General features: G+C 31.3%; 1 protein-coding gene across 4 annotated transcripts; it reads left to right on the forward strand.

The window, feature by feature from the left end:
* The first annotated feature begins 10,241 nt into the window (after positions 1 to 10,241).
* LOC123302729 (band 4.1-like protein 5) lies at positions 10,242 to 20,506 on the forward strand. Of its 4 annotated transcripts, none has more exons than XM_044885795.1 (12): positions 10,242 to 10,493; positions 10,713 to 10,976; positions 11,878 to 12,025; positions 13,007 to 13,183; positions 13,451 to 13,659; positions 14,560 to 14,750; positions 14,823 to 14,962; positions 15,030 to 15,147; positions 15,273 to 15,805; positions 16,356 to 16,546; positions 17,749 to 18,387; positions 19,954 to 20,506. In XM_044885795.1, exons 2-12 carry the CDS (start codon positions 10,749 to 10,751, stop codon positions 20,152 to 20,154), a joined length of 2,775 nt encoding a protein of 924 aa, XP_044741730.1. In that variant the 5' UTR covers positions 10,242 to 10,493; positions 10,713 to 10,748; the 3' UTR covers positions 20,155 to 20,506. The 4 variants fall into 4 exon arrangements, with proteins under 4 accessions (XP_044741730.1, XP_044741734.1, XP_044741731.1 ...); XM_044885796.1 differs by lacking the exon at positions 10,242 to 10,493 and adding an exon at positions 10,523 to 10,643; XM_044885798.1 differs by lacking the exon at positions 10,242 to 10,493 and adding an exon at positions 10,602 to 10,617.
* Positions 20,507 to 21,773: the final 1,267 nt, after the last annotated feature.

A 21,773-nucleotide genomic window follows, 5' to 3' on the forward strand; every position in this document is an offset into this window, starting at 1 on the left:
GAGAATTTTCTTCTTTGTTCCACGGTTTTCAACATCATGGGTCAGCTATTAACCCTCCAGGCTGGTCGTCTTTCGTACCAAAATTACTACTTCTTGTGACGAGAGAAAATCTCACGCTAGTACGCAAGCGCCAAGAACGTATATTCAAAATTTATTTACAATCTAATTTTATATTATATATGTTTACGTGTGAAAATACATTAATTCATATGAAGGAATAGTATATTAAATTTACTTAATAGTTATCATATTTTATTTATGTCATCTGTCATTGAAAACATAGTTTATCTACGGAGATAGTCGAAGTATAACGAAGCCATCCGAATTATGGTTTGTTTCTTAACCGGCTTTACTGAAGTGATGAGAAAAACTGTCAAATCTCCTGTAAAGCACGATTTGTGAAAATAAAAAATTTTCAGTTTTAAAATAAGCGTGAGAGAATCAACCACTCTGAAGGGTTAAGCACTGTGACCTCGAGTACCCGCTTTAGAAGGAATCCAACCCAGTCCAACATGAAACTTAATGATAGATCCCGAATCCATTATGTACCTGATTCGTTGTTGGTTCATCCAGAATGTATATTAATCATTAATTTGGTCAAAAATGAGGATTCTAATTTATTAATTATCCTTAATTTAAGTTTTTTATGACAAATACTTCTAAACCTAGAATTGAAAGGTGTGCAATTATCCTTATATTCCTTAATCCATACACCATCGGCGTCTAAACAAAACCTGTAAATGCTTTAGCGATGTAAAAAATCTAAAATTAATTAAAAAAGGCTAAAATACGTCGATGATATAAACCATACATTTTAAGTTGATCCCTCGAAGTCTTCGAAGAATTTCAAAATAAGTATGACAATATAAAGCGTCTGTTCTAAAATTCAATCCAGCTGTCTGGTAGAATGAATTTATGGTGATGACGTCATATCAAGCTATAATCAGTAAGCTGAATGGGATTTAAGACCACACGCTAAAAATTAAAATATATTTATTGTAATAGTGAACATAATGCTTACCATAAATTAGGACAAATCGATTTTAAGTACAAATTGTTGAATTATTTAAAACTCGAGAATATTTATTTTTACGTTATTTTCAACGCGCAACGCCGCCTTAATATTCCAACTCATTTTTAAAACGATTACACTCGCTAAAAATTAAGGAACAAAAAATTCAAATCTTGGAGGGCGGTAAGCAAAGGAATGGAGAGTTTTTCTTACGGAAAATATCTTCGAAAATTGAAGAAAATACATCTTTAAACAGATCTCGGTCCACCAGAGTTTATAAGTACTTAAGAATCCTACAAATTTTCAAAATTCTTCGATTTTTTCCCTCAACTGCTATATTTTTGTCCAAAATCTGTTTTGGTATAAAAATTCCTTAGGTTAGGCTAGGTTAGAGTGGCTGTCCTGGGGTGGGACACACTTAGACTAAAGGGCCCGTTGTGATACCGAAAAAGGGTTGGTTCATTCCCAGCCACTACTACTTCTTCATGAACCATTTAGAGCTGTTTAAGAAAAGCAAAAGTGCTTTGACGTCAACGAACTTCAGGTCACAGGATCGTCAAAGAAAGACTGGCTGAAGTAAGTCCATCTTAGAGGTGAACAGTAACAGAGAAGATGAGACATTGTTTCTGGCTCCTCCCCACTGTGACAGCACCTAATCGTGATACACTGTCAGGCCCAGCCCAAAATTCATTAGGCATATGAGAACTTATCCTGAAAGCGATGTTATTGTGGGTAATGGTATCCGAGAATTTCCAATTTTTCAAGATGAAAATTTAATTTCCGATATAAATTAAAAAGTATTAATTTTCGCTGGCAATAGGCAGTGAGAAACTTGAAAATAACAAGGAAACACTTCGAATAATTTGTGGACGAAACATCCAGCTTGAACCAATTTACCAAGAGATCGAATTTTTGAATTTTTCAAACTAGAAAGCTTTAGAAAACTAATGTATCGAAGCAAACCATATACGCCATATTTGGAGAAATGTAAGTCGTAAGGGAACTTACAAGGACAGGACCAGGATAAGTTCATGTCTATGGAAGCGTTATGTAAAAAATAATCTTTGAACGCGGCTTCAAAAATCCTTTGTTTTTATTTCGAGTCGTGTTTGAAATATTAGGCTGGGACTATTCTCAACATGAAGACGAAGAGTTTGCCCAATTAAATATAACGATTTTTGAATGTCATATGTATATTATGATTCCGATTTCCAAAAGATAACTCGAATATGACTGTTTTCGTTTTAAAAATGAGTCAGAGTATAGTATTAGGAGTTTGTTAAACAAAATAATAAAAATATTTTATGTGTAAAAAAAAACGGCGATAAAAATATTATAGTTTATCATAGTTTATATAAATAAATTCTTATGCTTTAATTCGATAAAAAATAGTCTATTTTAAACAAAAACAAGAAAAAACAAATGTATTTTTGAAAAGTTTTTGAAAACTATTGTGAAAATTATTTAACAAAAAATATTGCTTATGAAATCTTTGGGTGCGTTCAAACTAAACACTTGTGATCTCATTTAACATGACAGCAAATATCTTAATTCCGAGTGTCTCCGAGTGTTTCCGAATGAGTCCGAATGTTTAATTCGAATGCATACTTTAAATTAAATTAATAATCAGGGTTTATGAATACCTATTTAAAGAAAAAAAAAAGTAATAAATAAAATATATATTTAAAGAAAATATTTGAGCCAAATTAGAATAATTTTTAAAAAAAGTTGCATGATTTTTTTGATTGAAAGATTTTACCAGAGACGATGGAGTGAGAGATTTTCAAAAGATTTCCGATCTTTTGTTAATCAAATACTTATTACGCCAATTAATACAAGTCAAACGTACAACAAAAAGTTCAAGTTTAATTTTTGGCTAAAAATTTTCATTTGGTTATTCTTCAGAAATGCCACCTATTCGAGACCGTTTAAAAAACTTCTCAAATCTTTGGAGGATCGATTCTTTACTTCTTTCGCATCGCATATCTTACAGCTTAATCCGCACAGCGCAGTTTCCTATAATTACTCTTGTGGTTAAGCAGACTAGATTCAGTACTCGCTTGGTTCTAGTGTTACCAATTTGTGAGTATAAGTAAAATCGCTGCTGCTATGGGTCCTTGCTCGGACTTTGGCCAAAAGTTTAGAGCTATGACAAAATCATTTTGATTTTGTAGTCTGTTTCTCTTCGCGGTTGAGAAATCAGCACAGGCATATCTTTCCATCTCGAATCCAAGACTGAGGCAGCACTTCTTTTGACAAATCATCGCCATCTTTAATCTTGTCATCTTTGACGCTATTCTTATAGGTTAAGAATATTTAGAGTAAGCAACTGCTTAGGGTAAGCAACCCCATGCGTTCACAAAAGAAATTGTTTTATAGAGAGGTATTATTGTTTCTTTTGCCGCATGCCATCAGTTGATGAAATACTTCTTGTTTACAGAACAGAACCATCTAGTATCGAGTAGTGGAACTATCAATATGAATGCGTTACGTTACGTAACACATAACTTGCGTCTCGTTTTACTCACATGCATTCAGCAACTTGATGATCTTCAAACGACTGAAAGGGTCCCGATAATTGTATTGCCTAGAGGCCCCGACATGATTATTCCAGCTCTATTGTCTACCTATCTTATTGCACAAATTTCCGCCTATAGTAAATGAGTCTTGAAACTATTTCGAACTGAAGTTGCATAAGCAAATGGAAATTTTAACCTTAAATTAAATTTGAAAATTTTCAAGTTTTGAATTTGTGACTTTTAAATTAATTGGACTATTTTAGGTACAAAGTATTTAAAAAAAATGTTCATCAAATTTTTTGTGTGTATTTCTCTCTAAATGTTTTAGAGTATTTTGGAAGTAAAATTTAAAAACAAAGCTACACAATTTTTATAATAATATCTTGCCTAAATAATTTACTTTTTGAATAAATTTATTCAAATAATTTAGACATGCGCAATACCACGAAGAGTATACTTTTTTACTCTAAATTGTATTTCAGCATTCAAATTATTAAAACTATTTTTCTAAGACTGCTTTTGCATATATTTTTCTGTGATTATTTTAAGATCCTGGATAAAGGTAAGAATTCATGTTAACACATTAAGTTTCTTTGGCTAAAAAAGCGATCATGAACAATCTTTGAGTACCTGAAAATTTTTGTGAAGACAGGAAATTCGTATTTTTATCTAGGGTTATCTTTTTTCAAAACAAATCTCAACTATTTTTTTTTTTTGTTAGTCTTTAAAATATACAAGAAATGCAAACAAATTTTATACAGCCAAAAATTTGTTTGTTTACGTATTAAGGTAAAATTATTTTTTATAACAATTTTATTGTAAAAATAGGAATTTTTTGGATTTGAAAAAAAAAAGCAATTTAATAATGTATACTGAGGATTATTATTAAAAAAATGATGTATTATATAATAAAATAATAAAATCCGTTCGAATAAACGTTATTCTCCAGAAAGGTATTTGAGGGAAAATGAAGCCTGATCCCTAAAAGACATGCTGGCATACCACAAGGAGTTGCAGGTCATCTAACCTTTGTAATAGAGCAAATCGTTTTTATTTCATTTTCTCGGTGAAAATTACGCCACTAGTGATGAAACAGTTATTGTGGTATTTGAACGGATTTAAAATTTTATTTCTAATACCCAGAACTCTCTTTATCTTTGATAATTTAATAGTAACGTATTTTGTAAGTCTATAATTTTACAACTATAAAAGCACATTATTGAGTGCGTTCAGAACAACTTAGATCGACAAGATTTAAGCATAATCGAGGAATAACAACGAATAACAGTGCTGTTGTTCTAAGCTTGCTAACTTATGGATTCAGCATCAAAACACTGGCGTTAACCAATCAAAAGCTAGTATTTGTTACGTAGCGTAACATATAATAAATACTGGCTTTTGATTGGTTAAACCAGTGTTTTAAGTCTATAGATGTTATTCTTCAGGTATGAGAAGATTCTCAGTCTATGGACTGAGCAATACTCTCATCAAATTGACAATTCTTTAGAAAGAGAAAAAGCGACTGTACGGCCAATACTACTCTCTTTTCCGTAGATCTGTAATATAGACATTGAGAAAGATCAATTTGTTCGCACTATCACTTTGTCTCTCTCACACAGTTGTACCTGTAAAATAGGGATCGCTTTATATGTCTATGAGTAGATCTAAGTTGTTCTGAACATGCTGTGAGGATTTTTTTTTTCATAGAGATAATATAATAGAGAATAAATTACGCGTCCTGCAAAAAACAAAGAAACTACTTTTAAGTCTATTTTTATCTACAGTTTTTTTGTAGTTATATTTTAAATATAAAATTCAAGTGCCATATTTTTCAATAGTCTCATTATTTTGTCATTAATAGGCAATAGATTGAATTGTTTTATCGAAAATTATTCGAGAACAATTTATTTTTATTATGGATTCCGTCCCAAATTTGAATCCATTAATAGAATCTTAACAGCTGTGAATCGAGACCTTAGTCGAATTTTCTGAAAGAAGATTACTTTATACCAATGATGGAATTCACAAAAATTAGTATCTTCTGAAATAATAATCGCTTAAAACTCTTTCTGGAATCATTCAAAAGTTGAAAGAACTTTACCCTCGACGCAAAGCCGTAGGGGGAATAAAAATTGCAAAATACAAGGTTGCGAATGATCTGTAGATAATCTCAGTTCGATATTTTGCTCCTCGGAAATTTGTTTATTTTTTTTAAAAATGCGGTAAATTCAGAAAGTTCAAAATCATTTACATTTGAGGGTACGTTCACCAGAATTCTACTATGTTTTATAGTCAAGTCAATAATATTCGATAAAATGATTTTAAGTAAATATAAATATTTAAAATTAAGCAAAAATGTCAGAGTCAATACTTCAAACAATCAAAATAATATAAAAATATTTCCTTTCAAAGAATAAATTAAAAAACAATTGGGAACAAAAATGAAAAAATAAAAAAAAATTAAATAAATAAAAAGCCACAATATATTTGCTAAAATATTTTTGATTTAAAAAGCTTAAGACAAACCAGTGAGGTTGTCTCACATTAGAAAAAAAAGGAAAAGCTAATAGCTCTATTTTTTATAAAAATGTTGATTGGAAAATTTAAAAAATAAAATTTTTTTGTCAAAAATAAAAATAAACTTCACGATAAAATTTATAAAAATAATATATGCACCAATATTTCGTCCGCAAATAAAAGCGAACACACAATTCATGTGAAATATATTCACATCAATTTTTGAATGTTCTTTATTTTTAAGCCATTGCGAATTAAGTCAATATTTATAAATGCATTTACTTAAAACAAAAAACAAAAAAATATAAAAATTTCGATTATACTCAAGTGATAAATTTTGTTTATTGTATGTACAATTATGTAATTAATTATTATATAACTGAATATAACTACATTTGCGCATCCAACTTCTACAAAATTTCATTCCTGGCACTGTGTTGTCCTTGAACAATCCGTCAGATAAAGGTAGAAATGTTTTTTGGTATAAAGGTAATAATTTAAGCAAATGAAGTTAGAGGATTCAAGAACAGAAGAAAACAAAAAAAACCAACAATTTCTCTACCCACTTCTCCCACGGATAATAAATTTAAAGTTTCAGATCCAAGCATTCGTTGGCAACGTGACTGAACATTCAATCTAGCTACTAAGCGGGACTTACTGTCTCTCCCTACATAATCGGAAATTTCTTTAAGGATTTTCTGAAATAAATAAAATTGATTGTTTAATTTTAATCTTAAATTTAAGTGTAAAAACCGACTTTCGATGAATCCCTGAAATCAGGAAGATAAAAGTCTCAAAGAATGAAATAATACAACAACAAAAATTCTTCTATTTAATTTTAAAAATTTTATGGTACACTTTGTAGTTATATTTTCAGTTACATAATTGTTTTTTATAAGGTACATTCAGTAAAATTATTATATAATAATAGGACTACATACTATAATAATTATATTGCATGGAACAATTATAAAAATTTACAAAAGTAAAATTTAAAAAAAAAACAAAAAAAATAATTTAAATGAACAATTGTAAAAATTAATGAAATACTTATAAAAGTGAATCAAATAAATATCGCAAATGAAAATTCAATCTTTATTATTTATTCGTCGATTTCAATTTTATCTCTTTGGCCAAAAACTTCCCCTTCAAATCATCAAAAAAACATTTTGGAGGTAAGTTCAAATCAAATATTATTCATTTTCGATCATAGGAATGTATATACTTCTTCATTATATATGCAATTTACATTACATAAAAGTATACATAAATGCCTATAATCATAAAATTGTTTAAAACATTTCAATTACAGCAGATTGATTTAGGGGGCGGATTTATATTTTGAGATTGCAGAAATGTTTATGATAGCAATAAATGCAGGACCGAATTAAACCAGCGTGGGGCCGGATATGAGAATTTCACGAATAAATTTATTATTTGATTATCTTGCATAAATAAAATTTGAAAAAAAATCATATTACAAGTGAAAACAAACAATTGACTGAAGTAATTGTTGAAATATCATGTATAGACAGTGTTCATGACGCAATCGTTTGTTTATTTACGTCATGAAAATAAAGAAAGATATCCACTCTTAGATAGCCACACGCATGTAACTGATATTCCCATATAATTTGCGCCTTCACGGGTAAACAGTGATGTTTACGAAAAAATGTTTCGTACAAAAGTTGTTTAATTTTTTATAAGGAACATTTTTTACATTTAAACTTTTGTTCTATCTCTAACGGTTTATAAGATGGGTCCTACGAACCCAACACCCAATTGACTTATGTTACTCATTTACGAACTCAACCTTACTTTTTACGTCCTAAGCGCGCTATAACCATTTCAGCTTGATATCTCTTTTCGACAGATAACCAAAAACAGACTAAATGGGTGATTTTATGAACACCTGTGCCAAAATTTTGTTGGATCAATATTTTCAATCGTTACATACTTGGGACTAAACTTAATATACCTTGATATATTTCACATACATGGTATAATATTTATCATAAATTAGTGTCACATTTAAAAAGGGGAAATTCAATCCCTCAACAACTCAATAAATTTTTATAATTGGATTTTTTACAATTTGTTGTTTTTTAATTAAAAAAAATAAATAAAAATAACTCCCGTCATTTGGTAAAAATTTGGTTATCCACACTGGTTTGTTATTAATAACAGTTATTTACTTATAAAATGTTGATTAAAATTTAAACTTTTTTTTTTTATTCAAAAGAAATTTTAGACAAAAAAAAAATTTGTTAAACAGAGAGATTTTATAGCATGCACAAAAACTATAACTGTTCATGTCTTTTTTTATGACCTCTATACAGAGGGAATCATTTAACTTTGATTTAAAATTTAGTCAAAATATGTCAAAAACTCACAAAAGTAAATCTTGAATAAATGAAAAATTTTTATACCATGTATATGAAATATACCAAGGTATACTAAGTTTAGTCCCATGTTTGTAACGAAAAAAAATATTGATGCTATGAACAAAATTTTGATATAGGTGTTCTTAAAATCATCTAATTAGTCCATTTCCGGTTGTCTGTCCGTCTGTCCGTCTGTCTGCCAACACGATAACTCAAATACGAAAAAAGATATCCAGCTGAAATTTTTACAGCGTACTCAGGATGTAAAAAGAATGGTCAAGTTTGTAAATGAGCAATATAGGTCAATTGGGTCTTGGGTCCGTAAGATCCATCTTGTAAACCGTAAGAGATAGAACAAAAGTTAAAATTTAAAAAATGTTCCTTATACAAATATAAACAACTTTTGTTCGAAACATTTTGTCGTAAACATCACTGTTTATCCGTGAGAGCGCAAATTATGCGCAAATTTTATATAGTATGTTTTATATGGGAACATCAGTTATATATGTGTGACATGTATGTATGTGTAATGTGACAAGTAATCAACATTGTCTATACATGGTATTTCAACAATTAACTCAGTCAATTGTTTGTTTTCACTTGTTGAATTGAAAATTATTTATTAATATCGTCAGTTTACAATGTTATAGTTCCTAGCCTAAGCTTTACCTATAATACCATCATCTTATTAATTAAATACATCGAAATATATCGATGAATTTCATGAACATTCTAATTTTCTGGAACATTCTGTAAACATATTACGCATTATTCTATAGATAGAGGTAGGTAAAGATAAGAAGGTAACATTTTAGTAATTCGTGATTGAACGGTGTGCGGACTGCAGTGTATTTCGATGAAACCATAACAATTGAAATAAAAACATTGCTAAGTCCCCCAAATGAATAATGAATAATTATAGAATATATTTATATACATTTGATTCTCAATAACTTGAAAAATATAAACAAATAATACCCACCTTAAAATATAGGTATACCTAGATCAGAAGTCCATTGTATTTTATTTCTGTATTATGTCATACCGTTATATCTCACACCAATTTTCCAATTTGTAACCCCAACCTCTCCCTTGTCACAGATGGTTATATTTTTGAAGCCCCCCTTCTTAGTGTGACGTCATATATTTTATAATTTAATAGAAAGAACTACTACCTTTTCATACTATTATTATACACTCCACCCCCGCTTTTTTTCAAAATTTTTCAAAAAACCCGCCAAAAAAGATCGTTCCGATTGATTTAGACCAGGCATGGTCGAGTTATTTTAAGTGGAAGTCACCATTGTTATAAACTTTATTGTGTGTCATAAACTTTATTGTGAGTCTCTTTATCCAAGTCTGCATTGCTCATAGAAGAAGAAGCGGAACGGGTATACGACTTTTTTACCCATCTCAGTTTCTCTAATAGTAATGAGATAGGTAGAAAAAAAAGTTGTCTCTCTGTCTTACTCGTATTTTACGTTGTCACTGTCTTACTCGTATGTTAAGTTAGGAGTCCGAGCAACATCTGTAAACCACGTTTGCCCATGCCTGATTTAGATTACACAGGCACTAAATTTAAAATATATTTTCCAAAAATAAAAATTATCCAGCAATTTTTTGCAATGCAACAATCCAGCATGACCGCTAATGAGTCGGAATTTAAAGTTTGCCGAATTATGAATTTCTTTAGGAGCCAGCAGTAACTACATATATTTCACCATAACCTTCTGCTCGTAAAAACACAATTTCACATGAAGTATGAGTGTTCAATTTGAAGTGTGTTCGCACAAGTTAAAGTGAGTTAAGGTCTGCTATAGAAGTGTCCGTCCTGTCCGTAACAATATATGTGTATTCTATATACTTATGTTTAGTTTAATAATCAGTTTTGTAGTGGTCTGTTCTGGAGGCTCTCTGGTGTAAACGTATTGTAAAATTAAAATTCAATATGGCTGTGTATTTTTATTTTAACTCCCACTTGAAACATAGATAAAAAACCAGAAACCTGAAAACAATTCAAGTTTCATAATGTTTTATTCACACAGAAAAAAATTATAAAGTGTAAGTAATTTTACAAAAATAATTGTGCACAAAAATTAGTACATGGGAACTTAAAAACAAAAGACAAACAATGTGTTAGACAAAGTAAACACTATATTGTAAACAAATGATGTAGACAGAGATGGTTATACAAGTTTGATGGCAATTTTAGTGTGTGGATACCGCTATATGAAAGTTTTTCATTTGTTTCTCATATTTCATTTGTTTTTTTTTTTCTAGTGAGTATATATGTGATTCTGTGCGATTTTTTAAACGATGTTACGATTTTTGAGTCGTCGAAAAAATCGACAACAACAAACGCAACCGACAAATGTGACAAGTAGTAATGCACCACATTCGATCAGTGGCAATCATAATTTACAAGCGTTATCGAGCAGCATTCAACAGAATATTAAAAGTACACAACGAAGTTTAAATAATAAGAATATTGTGCAATGTAAAGTGATTTTGTTAGATGGTACGGATTTATCTGTCGAATTATCGGTGAGTCTGATCATTTTCTTGTTTGTAAACATTGGCGTTGTTATGATTTTGACTGTAGGGGCAGTTCTGTCTGATTTTAGAATAACACCCCATCAAAATATTTAGGGTTTGTTCAATTCTAGAATATTCTTTAAATTATCGATTTTGGGTCGATTTTTGAAAAATTTGCAAAACATTAGAACAAAGTGGCTATAAAATTTATTTACCTTTAGTAATTGTGCTTGATATTCGAGGATTTTGGTCTAACTCGCTGTTAATGACGTTCAAGCTCAGTGTGGCTTTAATTTGTATAAATTTCAGGGGGAAAATCAGGAAAAAGTGTGGTATATTATGCTAAAAAATCGGGAACCTCTTGTTTTAAAGAGGAAACATACAAAAATCAAGGATTTTGATCAAACTAGCTCTTAATGATGTTAAAGTTTAGTGTGATTTTAATCTGTATAAATTTCAGAGGGAAAATCAAGAAAAAGTGTAATAAATTATGCTAGAAAATCGGGAGCCTGATATTCTTGGTGGAAAAAATACAAAAATCAAGGATTTTGGTTAAACTCGCTTTTAATGATGTTTAAAGTTCAGAGTGACTTTAATCTGAATAAATTTCAGGGGGAAATTTGGTAAAAGTGTGATAAATTATGCTAGAAAGTCGAGAATCTGATATTCTAGGAGGGAAAAATGCAAAAATCAAGGATTTTGGTCAATTTAATGACGTTTAAAATCAATGTGATTTTAATCTGTTTAAATTTCAGGGAGAAAATTACAAAAAAGTGTAATAAATTATTTTAGAAAATCGGGAATCATTTTTGAAAGTTGATAGAAAATAACGGCATATTTTATTCTAGAAAATAAATTTTTACAAACCTCGCTTGAAAAATGATTTTAAATATCTTTATTTCAATTCCAGAAAAAAGCATTAGCTTCCGATTTATATGAACAAGTGTTTTATTCCTTGGATCTTATAGAAAAAGAATATTTTGGATTACAGTACACGGATATACATCATGTCAAACATTGGTTGGATCCTACCAAAGCGATTAAGAAACAAGTGAAAAGTAAATCTTTTTTTATTTATTTCAAATTTGGTTACTTTTTAACCCCCACGAATCCTATTAGTGGTCATTGATTTTGTAAAAGCATTCTAAGATATTATTCAGAATTTATTAATAAATGACCATGAAAATATGAAAAGTTTGCTTGGATTGTCAGGAGAATTTTGAGATCCTGGAATTCTCAAGTAATTTAAGTATCGGTCAAGGAATATGAAAAAAAAATTGTGTATGTCAGGTCCGACGCACGCACAGTTTACTCCATAAGTGTTGTATAGTGTTCTGTCAGATTATTGTCAGTTTCAAGCAATAGATGTTTTGTTTTTTATACGAACTATGTAGTATAATTTATATAAAATCCGAAGACGTACGATGTGCGTTGACTAAGTAGCTATGTAGTCATTCTATATCGGGGAATAACAACTACACTGTGTGCGGTGTCCGTCAGATTATTGACAGTTTCAAACAATATATACTTTGTCGACAACACATAAGTATATAAGTTATACATCGAGTATCTAGAATCGAATTCTGATCGATATCTCGGAATGTATATGCCGACGTAATATTATAATTTCCGTCTGATTGTAAACTGGTTACAAAAAAACACTCCAATTAGCGCTAACTCAACACCTATTAACGAAAATCGACACGGGTTGGGATAGTTTTTGATCCTTTTTTTTAAAGTCAAATTTATAATTTTACTAATTAGTTTACAATCTGACGAAAATTATACTTTTACGGTGACATATATATTCGGAATATGATGAAAATAGAGATTTCTGTATTTTTTGAATAGAATAATTTCAAATTATGATTGTACTTCAAAAGCGAAAGAGAATAAGGAACAATTCGATCGTCACTCTGTTTAAAACTTTTTCACTTTCACGTCGAATTTTTTTCTAATCATTATTCCAAGACCACAAATGGATTCGCGAGGTATTTAAAGTGTAAATAATCAAATTATTAAAAATTATCCGTTTTTAGTTGGCCCACCCTACACATTACGTTTAAAAGTCAAGTTTTATTCGAGCGAACCAAACAGTTTACGAGAAGAATTAACACGATATCAATTTTTCCTCCAATTAAAACAAGATATTCTAGAAGGGAAATTAGATTGCACGGAACAAGTAGCGATTGAATTATCAGCGCTATCTTTACAATGTAAGTATTTTAGATACAGTTAAAATCGATTATAACGACAAATCGGTTATTACGACCAATTGGAGAGGTTATGATGGTATACCAGCTTGTCTTGATGATTTGGTTTTCATTTTACCAAATATTATTATTCCAAAAAGATAAAATGTATGTCGTTTATAATGACGATCGAATATAGCGATCACAATTATAAATGTCGTTTTAAACGATTTTGAATGTATGTGAAAAAAGTAATTTACGTTTTATTAATTGCGTTTTGCTTGATAATAGCGGAACTAGGGGATTATGATGATACGGTCCATAGTGCGGCGACTGTTAGTGAATTTCATTTTGTACCGAACCAAACCGAAGAGTTAGAAATTGGAATATTAGAGGAATATAAAAAATGTAAAGGTTTAACGCCAGCTCAAGCTGAGCTTAATTATTTGAATAAAGTGAAATGGCTGGAAATGTATGGAGTCGACATGCATACAGTTTTAGTAAGTTACGCTTTTTTCTTTTTTTAATTTAAAGTTAAACGATCACTGAACACGCCAGCTAGGCTGATCTGAGTACCGAGCCACTCCGACGTTAAAAGGAATGAAGCTGCGGACTTGTTGGAACAAAGAGAATCGCCCTTTTACCCGAACCTATCATTCACATAACAAGATGCTTCGTAATTTACCGAATCAAGGAATGGCTACGACAAGCCCATCTTGATTACTGGGACTTTACGCAGGGCATGTCGCAGGACAAACTGTGTTTAACCTCCAAGTGTCAATTGAACTACTTTCATAACATGGGGATCACTGATGATCCTACTTATAGGACTTGTATGGCGGACGATGAAACCTCCATAAATGTTATTTGCACCTGCAAAAACTTGTAGGGCGTCAGGTTTAGAATGTTTGAATCCTTGGATCCGTCAACTCTGAGAGAAATGCCGGCGAAAAATTTGTTGGCTTTCTGTTTGACGTCTGGCCTTTCACCAGAGTCTGTCATTCCCATAGCAGATGCTCCGTAATTTACTGAATCAATGAATAGTTACGAGAAGTTCATCTTGATTACTGGGAGTTTGCGCAGGGTATGCAACAGGTCAAATTGTGTATAATCACAGCGAGATCATTCGACTTTGTTCGCCTGGAACTCACTAGAACACAGTTGAGAAAGGTCTTGACAGGACACTGTCGATTTTACTACCACCTTCATAAGTTAGGGATCTCTTATGACTCCACTGGAGAGTATGGAGGATGATGAAACTTTCTTACATGTTATTTGCACCTGCATAAACCCACAAGGCGTCAGGTTTAGAATGTTACAGTCTGAAACCTTGGATCTATCAATTGTTGGAGAAATCCCGGCGGGAAAAATGATTAACGTATATACTTGGTTTTTTTTAGGGTAAGGATGGTAAGGAATATCATTTAGGTTTAACGCCCACCGGTATATTAATATTTGAAGGTAATGAAAAAATTGGCCTATTTTTTTGGCCAAAAATTGGTAAATTAGATTTTAAAAAGAAAAAATTAACATTAATTGTTGTCGAGGATAATGATGATGGCCATGAACAAGAACACACTTTCATATTTCGGTAAGTTTTTCGAGATCGAATACAAACAACTCGACCAAATCATATTAATTTGAATTGTTTTTTGGTTCTCAGTTTATACAATGAAAAAGCCTGTAAACATTTATGGAAGTGTGCTGTTGAACATCATGCGTTTTTCCGATTACGTGCCCCAATTAAAGGTCCATCAGCTCGTCAAAACTTTTTTAGAATGGGTTCGAGGTTTAGATATTCAGGTATCTATCTTTATTATTTTTATTTAAGTTTTCGTGTTTTTTAAATTATATTTTTGTGATTTTCTAGGAAGAACGGAATATCAGACAACACAACGTCAACGAGCTAGACGTACGGTACAATTCGAACGGCGTCCTTCACAGCGTTACGCAAGACGACAGAGCCATGTATTGCGTGAACGTCAAAAGTATGTATTATTGAAAATAAATTATCAGAACTGACTTACTTCTTCAAGTGTTTTGAACAATCGTTCCCAGCAAAGCGAAAATTTAGTGTTAGTAATTTATTAACGCCATGAATTTTTGATTTTAGAGCGGTTCGTGTTGAGAACACCGAACCAACATCGAGTTCTTCGACAACAACGACAACGACTGCACAATTGACGGACCCCACATCCCTAATACAATCATCATCATCAAGATGTAGCGGTCGATCGTCAAAGAGTGATCTAACAACAACGACCGGTGATCTGTTACTATCATTATCCGATCCACCGTTAACACCGATCCAAGTAAATGTGGATCAACTGTTGCTGAATCCAAATAGTCCACAATCGTTATCACCAGCCATGTCTACATCGGATACGGGTACGCTGCGTAAAAATAAACCAGCATCACCATCCCCAGTCAACATTAGTGTGAATAATCCATTGGATTCGTTAATTAAATCCATTGCCAAGGAGAGTTTAAGTCATATACAGTTTGAGGAACATAATTCCACCGTTCCGGAACATCATAAAACAGAGGATTCGTTGAAGAATGATGTTTTACAAAATAATCAAACCAAGTATTTGAGTAGTGCTAAAAAAATTCCAAAGGATCAACTTAAGTGCAATATTCTGAAAGGTAAACTTTTTTATTTCATTCACATTGTGGGCAGGGGGGCTAACTTCTCTTATGAATGGGAGGTGGATCTTTTTTATTCACAGAGTGTCCCAAAAAACAGTCTGGAAAAAAGGTCTGAACAGTCTTCGGACTTTAGTCCGTTGACGTCAATTCTCTCCTGCTGTTCTTAAACAGAAAACTCTTTTCGGTATCACAACGGACCTTGTGGTCTAAGTGTTTCCCAAAGAGGGTATATAACATAGAGGCTTAAAAGTATAGAAAACGCAATAAGTGAATTATTGACCGTTAAAAAAAGAGACCATCTTCCCTGATATTAATAATTTGAATTATTGTATAAACACGCGCATGTCTGTGTATTTCTTAAAGGTAGTATAAGACAGACGAAGGCAGCGCGTACGTTTTTTAGGTCTCACTCTATACCGATCAACCGTTTGGGTGACCACATTACGGTTCTATGTTATTACTTCTATGGTGTTTCCCACTCCAAGATAACTACTCCAACCTAACCTAATCATTCCTATTAACAAGCTGTCATATTTTTATGTTGCAGCAAAAGCAGACGAATTCCAAAATAACAACAACAACAATAATACAATAACGCCATCGTTTAATATTGGTGGGAAAATTACGAATCAAAATGTGAAAGTAATTTCACCGAAGCTACGCGAGGATATTAATTCGAATAATAGTTTATTGGATGCATCGCTTGACTCATTCAACCAAGCGACCTTTGTTAGTGTGGTAAGTTTTTATTCGCAAAATTTTGAATTTTGTTTTTTATTTTTCTTTTTTGTCAAAAGTCCTAAGTGCAAGATCATTAATCATAACTAGAAAATTTTTGTGAAAAAATTAATTATGTTTTTCGATTATTGGTAAATGGCTCGGTTCAAAATATGGACGACGCACAAAATTTATAAATTTTTACGAGAGATACAAAGACTCTTACAAACTCGACATCTGATAATAAACAGATTGCACAAAATCAGTTTAATTATCAGAGATCGCGCACATAAAAACTGACTCCTCTCGTAAAAATCTAAGCATTTGCCAATAATTATGAAAAATTCAATATTGTCAAAGTTCTAGGTTCGATTCCTGGCTAGTTGATACACCACCATTTTTTTTTTCTTTTCTTTACAAATGACAAGATTTGATTTCTTTAACTCTGCTAGAGCAGCCTTGATTGTGTTATCCTAAGACATTATGTGTTATGTATTACACAATTTAATCCCCTCCGTATCTATATTAATGTATAATTTGATACCTCCCATATATTAGTGTCTCTGTATTGGTGAAATAAGTTTATAAATATTTATAATTTTTTTGTTTTCTTTATAAATAAAGACAACAAAATATGATAGCTCCCTTTATATTCTAAAGTGACACCTACTAATTTAATGAATTTTATTGGTCTGTGAATTCATAAATCTTTCTATTTTTTCATAACCATATCTCCCGAATCAGGCCTCAGATCGAAATTTGGTAAAGAGCTTTTCCATTTATCTTGATAAGTTAAATTTACTGGTATAAATTTATAATCTTGTCTTTTGTGAAGAAAACAAATAATTTTCGCATTAATCTCGTTCAAATAACTGATACGTTAAATTTATTGATTTAAATCGGAAAACCGCATAAGTAGAAAATAATCGATAATAAAAACTAACGCTATTTATTTTTGCTTTTATCGTATCCGTTATTTTAACGTACCACATGCGATTGTCAACCTCTCAACCCCCCTTAAAAATAAGTAGATAAGAAATGTAAATATTATGATTTATTTTTGGGAAATTTAGTATTTTTTAATTTTTATGTGCTTGGAAAAATCATTTTCGCTAATTCGCTTTTTGTTTTTCTTTTTTCTTTTTTTGTTTGTTATTTTTTGTTTGGATTTATTTTAACCTCCTGTCCCCACACATTTGATCCAAAATCCGCGCCACAAACAGGGTGGAGATAAATTAACACTAAATGTATCATGTTTGAATCCTGCACAATTATTGTCGACTCCATTGGCGAAAATTGAAAATACAGAATCGTCTCAAATCGAATTACAAGAACGGAATTTTACGAAAGATACAAATGATCTCACAAACACGGACGAAGTGACCGATGTCAAAGATATAAAACGTTGTCCGACTCCGGTCACTGTCACACATTTCAGTTACAGTAATCAGGGTAAATTGGAAAAGATCATTTTACCATCACAAAATGAAATTTCCAAAACACAACCGCTCAGTTTATTAAACATCAGTGATAGTAACGACGTAACTGAATCGAAATTAAGTCCAAAAGATGAGTTAAATGTACAAATCGAACAGAATTTATCGAAAATCAGTCAAAAATCACCGTTGAACACCGATCCAAAATCGATATTTTTCGAGAATTTAATTATCAATAAAAATAATCCGTTTATAAATACGTCCCCGAAACATGATTCTGTAATTACAAACACACTTCCGATCGCATCAAGTCCACCCATTACCGAGAATAATCCTTTCCATCCAAACAATCCGTTTAGAGACATCAGTCATATATCAGATAATGAAGACACTAGTTCCAAGGATGCCACTGATTTACCAAAAGTGGTAAGTTTCAACATCATTTTTTATTCGTATATTTTTTGTTTAGTTGCATGCTTTTTTTGTTTCATTTGTTTTTTTTTATTGTTTTTTTTGGAAGCGATTTATTAAGCGATACACTTTTACTGTAATTCGTCTTTTTGTATCAGTTTAAAATATAACTTTACTAGCTCGATACCCGCCGGGCTTAAAAGAAAAACTCCCCCTTCCATAACCCTCGAAATAGGAAAATCGAAAATTTTTTTTAAAGATATATCTTAATAAATTATAGCTCATGTGTTATTTTGATGTATGAACTATGTTATTGTTAAGTTTCATTCAAATCCATTCAATAGTTTTTGCGTGAAAGCGTAACAAACAAACAAATGTACTTACTTTCACATTTATAATTTGACATTTCATAAGACAGGGTGAAGGAGAACAATTTATGGACAGCTGTTCTACAAAGGTTATCAGACATACTTCTTACATTTAAAAAAGTTGAAAAGTGATTATTTGATACATATACTTTTATCCGTGTAAATTCAATCGATCCAGCCAGGTTGAAGGCCAGGCTGAAGGTCAGTTATTCCAAAGTTTTAGGTTTTCACCTCGATCGATAGTCCCTATGACCGCCTATCAGTCTTAACTCGAAAACACGCCAAGGTAGACAACTGAAGTTGTGGAATGTTTTCAATAAGATCAGTTTTCCAAATCGTTTTTCCAAGATATGTTTGGAAACAACGAAATGATACCAAAAAGGTGAATTACCCTAAAATCTCACGACTAACACCAGAAATTTGTTCTATTTTCCATTTTAAAAATTGTAAAATTTTAAATAAATCAGAATTTAGAAAAATTTTGAACAAATTTTATAAAAATCGCTTCCATTTATTTCCATTAAATCTCGTGTTTTTGATTTCGTTAATTTTTTAAACTACTAATCGTATAGTGTTTTGTTTCCCCCCAAAGAAATTCATGGGTGTAGTTTTGAAATTTTTGCACTTAATCGATTTTATGCAAAATGAGATAATTCGTAAGAATTATCCCATTTTGCGAAGGCACACATCGACTAATAAACATCACTAATAATTACGCCTCGTAGTAAAAAATCATCGACTTAATTTTGTTTTTGAAAGTCGATGCTTGGCAATTTTTTTATGCTGAATTTATAGAACAGGAAATAGTTGCAAAGTCATTTAGACAACTTGAATTTTCTCAATTGATATTTATACCTAAAATCAATTCAAATAAGATAAATTAGGGAGGGAAAATCCAAGAGTATTGAAAATTAGTATGGCTGTTCTTTGAAGCCAATACTTGTAACAGAAATACTTTATATTTCTGGAGTTGGGAGCTGTTTAAACATGACTTTATCTGTGGTCCGCTCAAGATAATGTTTTTGCGTTAACTTATTCAGAGGCAAAAAAAAACTAAAGAAAAAGGAAGTTTCGGCATCTAGTTTAAGACCCAACTAACGCGCAGTCTCAAAAGTGCTTCCATACTTTTGGATTTTTTCCCTTCAACCTTTGAATTTAATTTGATTGGATCCTGATTTAGGTTAATTTTCAAATTCTTCTGATTTTTGTTTAGGAAATGAATCAAATAAGTAGTACAAAACAACAGACAACGCATGGAAAAACGAATACATCGAACCAAAGTTTAAGTCAATTATCACCATGGCTTGTATCAACCGAAAATGTTGGTACAACTGTTCCCAAGTCAACGACCAAGCAACAAGAGACAAATGTACCGAAAATTCATAGGAAAAGTGTTATAATTACACAACTATAAAAAAAATATATGAAAAACCTTTTAAAACTTAAAATCCTTAAAAAAAAAGAAGTGCCAACATATATTAACCAAGTGCTTTTACCATTTAAAAAAATATATATATTTTATTAATAATGGGTAATTCATTTTGGCTAACAAGGGGAAAATCAACCTTGGAAATCTTAAAAAATATGGAAAAGTATCTAACACGCAGACCTGGTGTTTTTTTACAGAGGTGTCTTTTGATATACGGGTGTGACGTCATAGTATGTAGCTTGTCAGACTTGTTGACATACTGTATGGTATTAATTATTTATATTTTGTATGGTATTACCATGGATATATACAATAATTACTACATACGTGGGTATTACACAATACATTGAACTGTCACCAAGTGATAGCTCACATACTAATACGTCATCAACAGAGAGCGCCAAAAAAAACGATTTGGAAGTCAAAACAGATCCTCTCAGGAAGATAACTTTGTTTGGTATACTCTTTTACGTGGTTATATGAAAATCCTTTATGATTTCCAAGATTGAATTTCTCCTTGTAAGAACTAGAAAGTTTTCGTATTCTAAGTGTAAAAGGTTCTAGAGTTTTCACATCTAAAAAAGTGGGAATTTTAGGAGTTTTTGAGATTTGAAAATATATTAAAAAACAAATAAAAAATACCGTCTTGAGTGTGGGGGGCGTAATTAAACTTAGTTTTGGGCCACGTAAATAACATAACTTCGGCGTCTCACAAAATAAAGATGTCTTTAAAGAGGGGCGCTCATTTAAAAACAGCCCTGAGAACGAATACGAAACCTTTCAAAGTTATACTAACAGTGAAACTTCGTTGAATTGGGATCTAAATTTTAAAATATAAACTTCTTTGTCAACTTTAAATGAATCCGAATTGATCCATGATCCGAAAATTTGTCAAAAAGGGATGTCAATCTGAATAGAATCGAGATACATTCAAGAGTATCTCAGTGAATAGTTTCAAATGAAGGTCCTTTAGATCCTTCAACAATTAATATGTGCCTTAAAATCCCATTTCATCGAAGATGAACTATATTTAAAAGTATTTAAACGAATGCCCATAGTTACAATAAGGTGCCTTTTTACATATTCTAAATTTTTGACGAATTTTTAAAGCAATGAATTTTTGCATTCATAAATTTTACGACGAAGGGCTGTTCATAAAATATTTACAGAGTGGCCACTATTCGGAAAATCGGGAATCAAATATCGGGCTTTATACATGAATTTTTAGAAAATCAAGGATAATTACGAAAGAAAAAAAATTCTAGTGGCCACCCAGTAAAAAATGCAAAAAATCACCGTGTATTTTATGGAAAGCCCCGATAAAGTAACGGGCACGCCATCTTTTGTGTCGGTACGTAAACATACGTAAACGACGAATAGTGTTGTTAGGCGATGAAAACATTTCTAATCAGCTTAAACGGTTGACAAATGTCAAAGTTACTCAATATTTACATACCGACATAAAAGATGGCGTGCCCTGTAGTTATATAGTTTTTTGTTAAAGTATGATATGTTGTCTTGAAAAGTGATATAAAAAATGTTCTCACTAAAAACAAGTCAGCACTCCCACTATGTTTTAAATCGAGCGTAAACAAAATGCTTGT

Source organism: Chrysoperla carnea, chromosome X, assembly GCF_905475395.1.
Source record: "Chrysoperla carnea chromosome X, inChrCarn1.1, whole genome shotgun sequence".
Lineage (NCBI taxonomy): Eukaryota > Metazoa > Arthropoda > Insecta > Neuroptera > Chrysopidae > Chrysoperla > Chrysoperla carnea.

Bases quoted from the DNA above. Each gene is read 5' to 3' on its own strand.
- LOC123302729 (XM_044885795.1), top strand. From the start codon at position 10,749: ATGTTACGATTTTTGAGTCGTCGAAAAAATCGACAACAACAAACGCAA. The intron at 14,751-14,822 runs GTAAGTTTTTCG...TTTGGTTCTCAG, and splicing joins GAACACACTTTCATATTTCG to TTTATACAATGAAAAAGCCT. The intron at 18,388-19,953 runs GTAAGTTTCAAC...ATTTTTGTTTAG, and splicing joins CCACTGATTTACCAAAAGTG to GAAATGAATCAAATAAGTAG.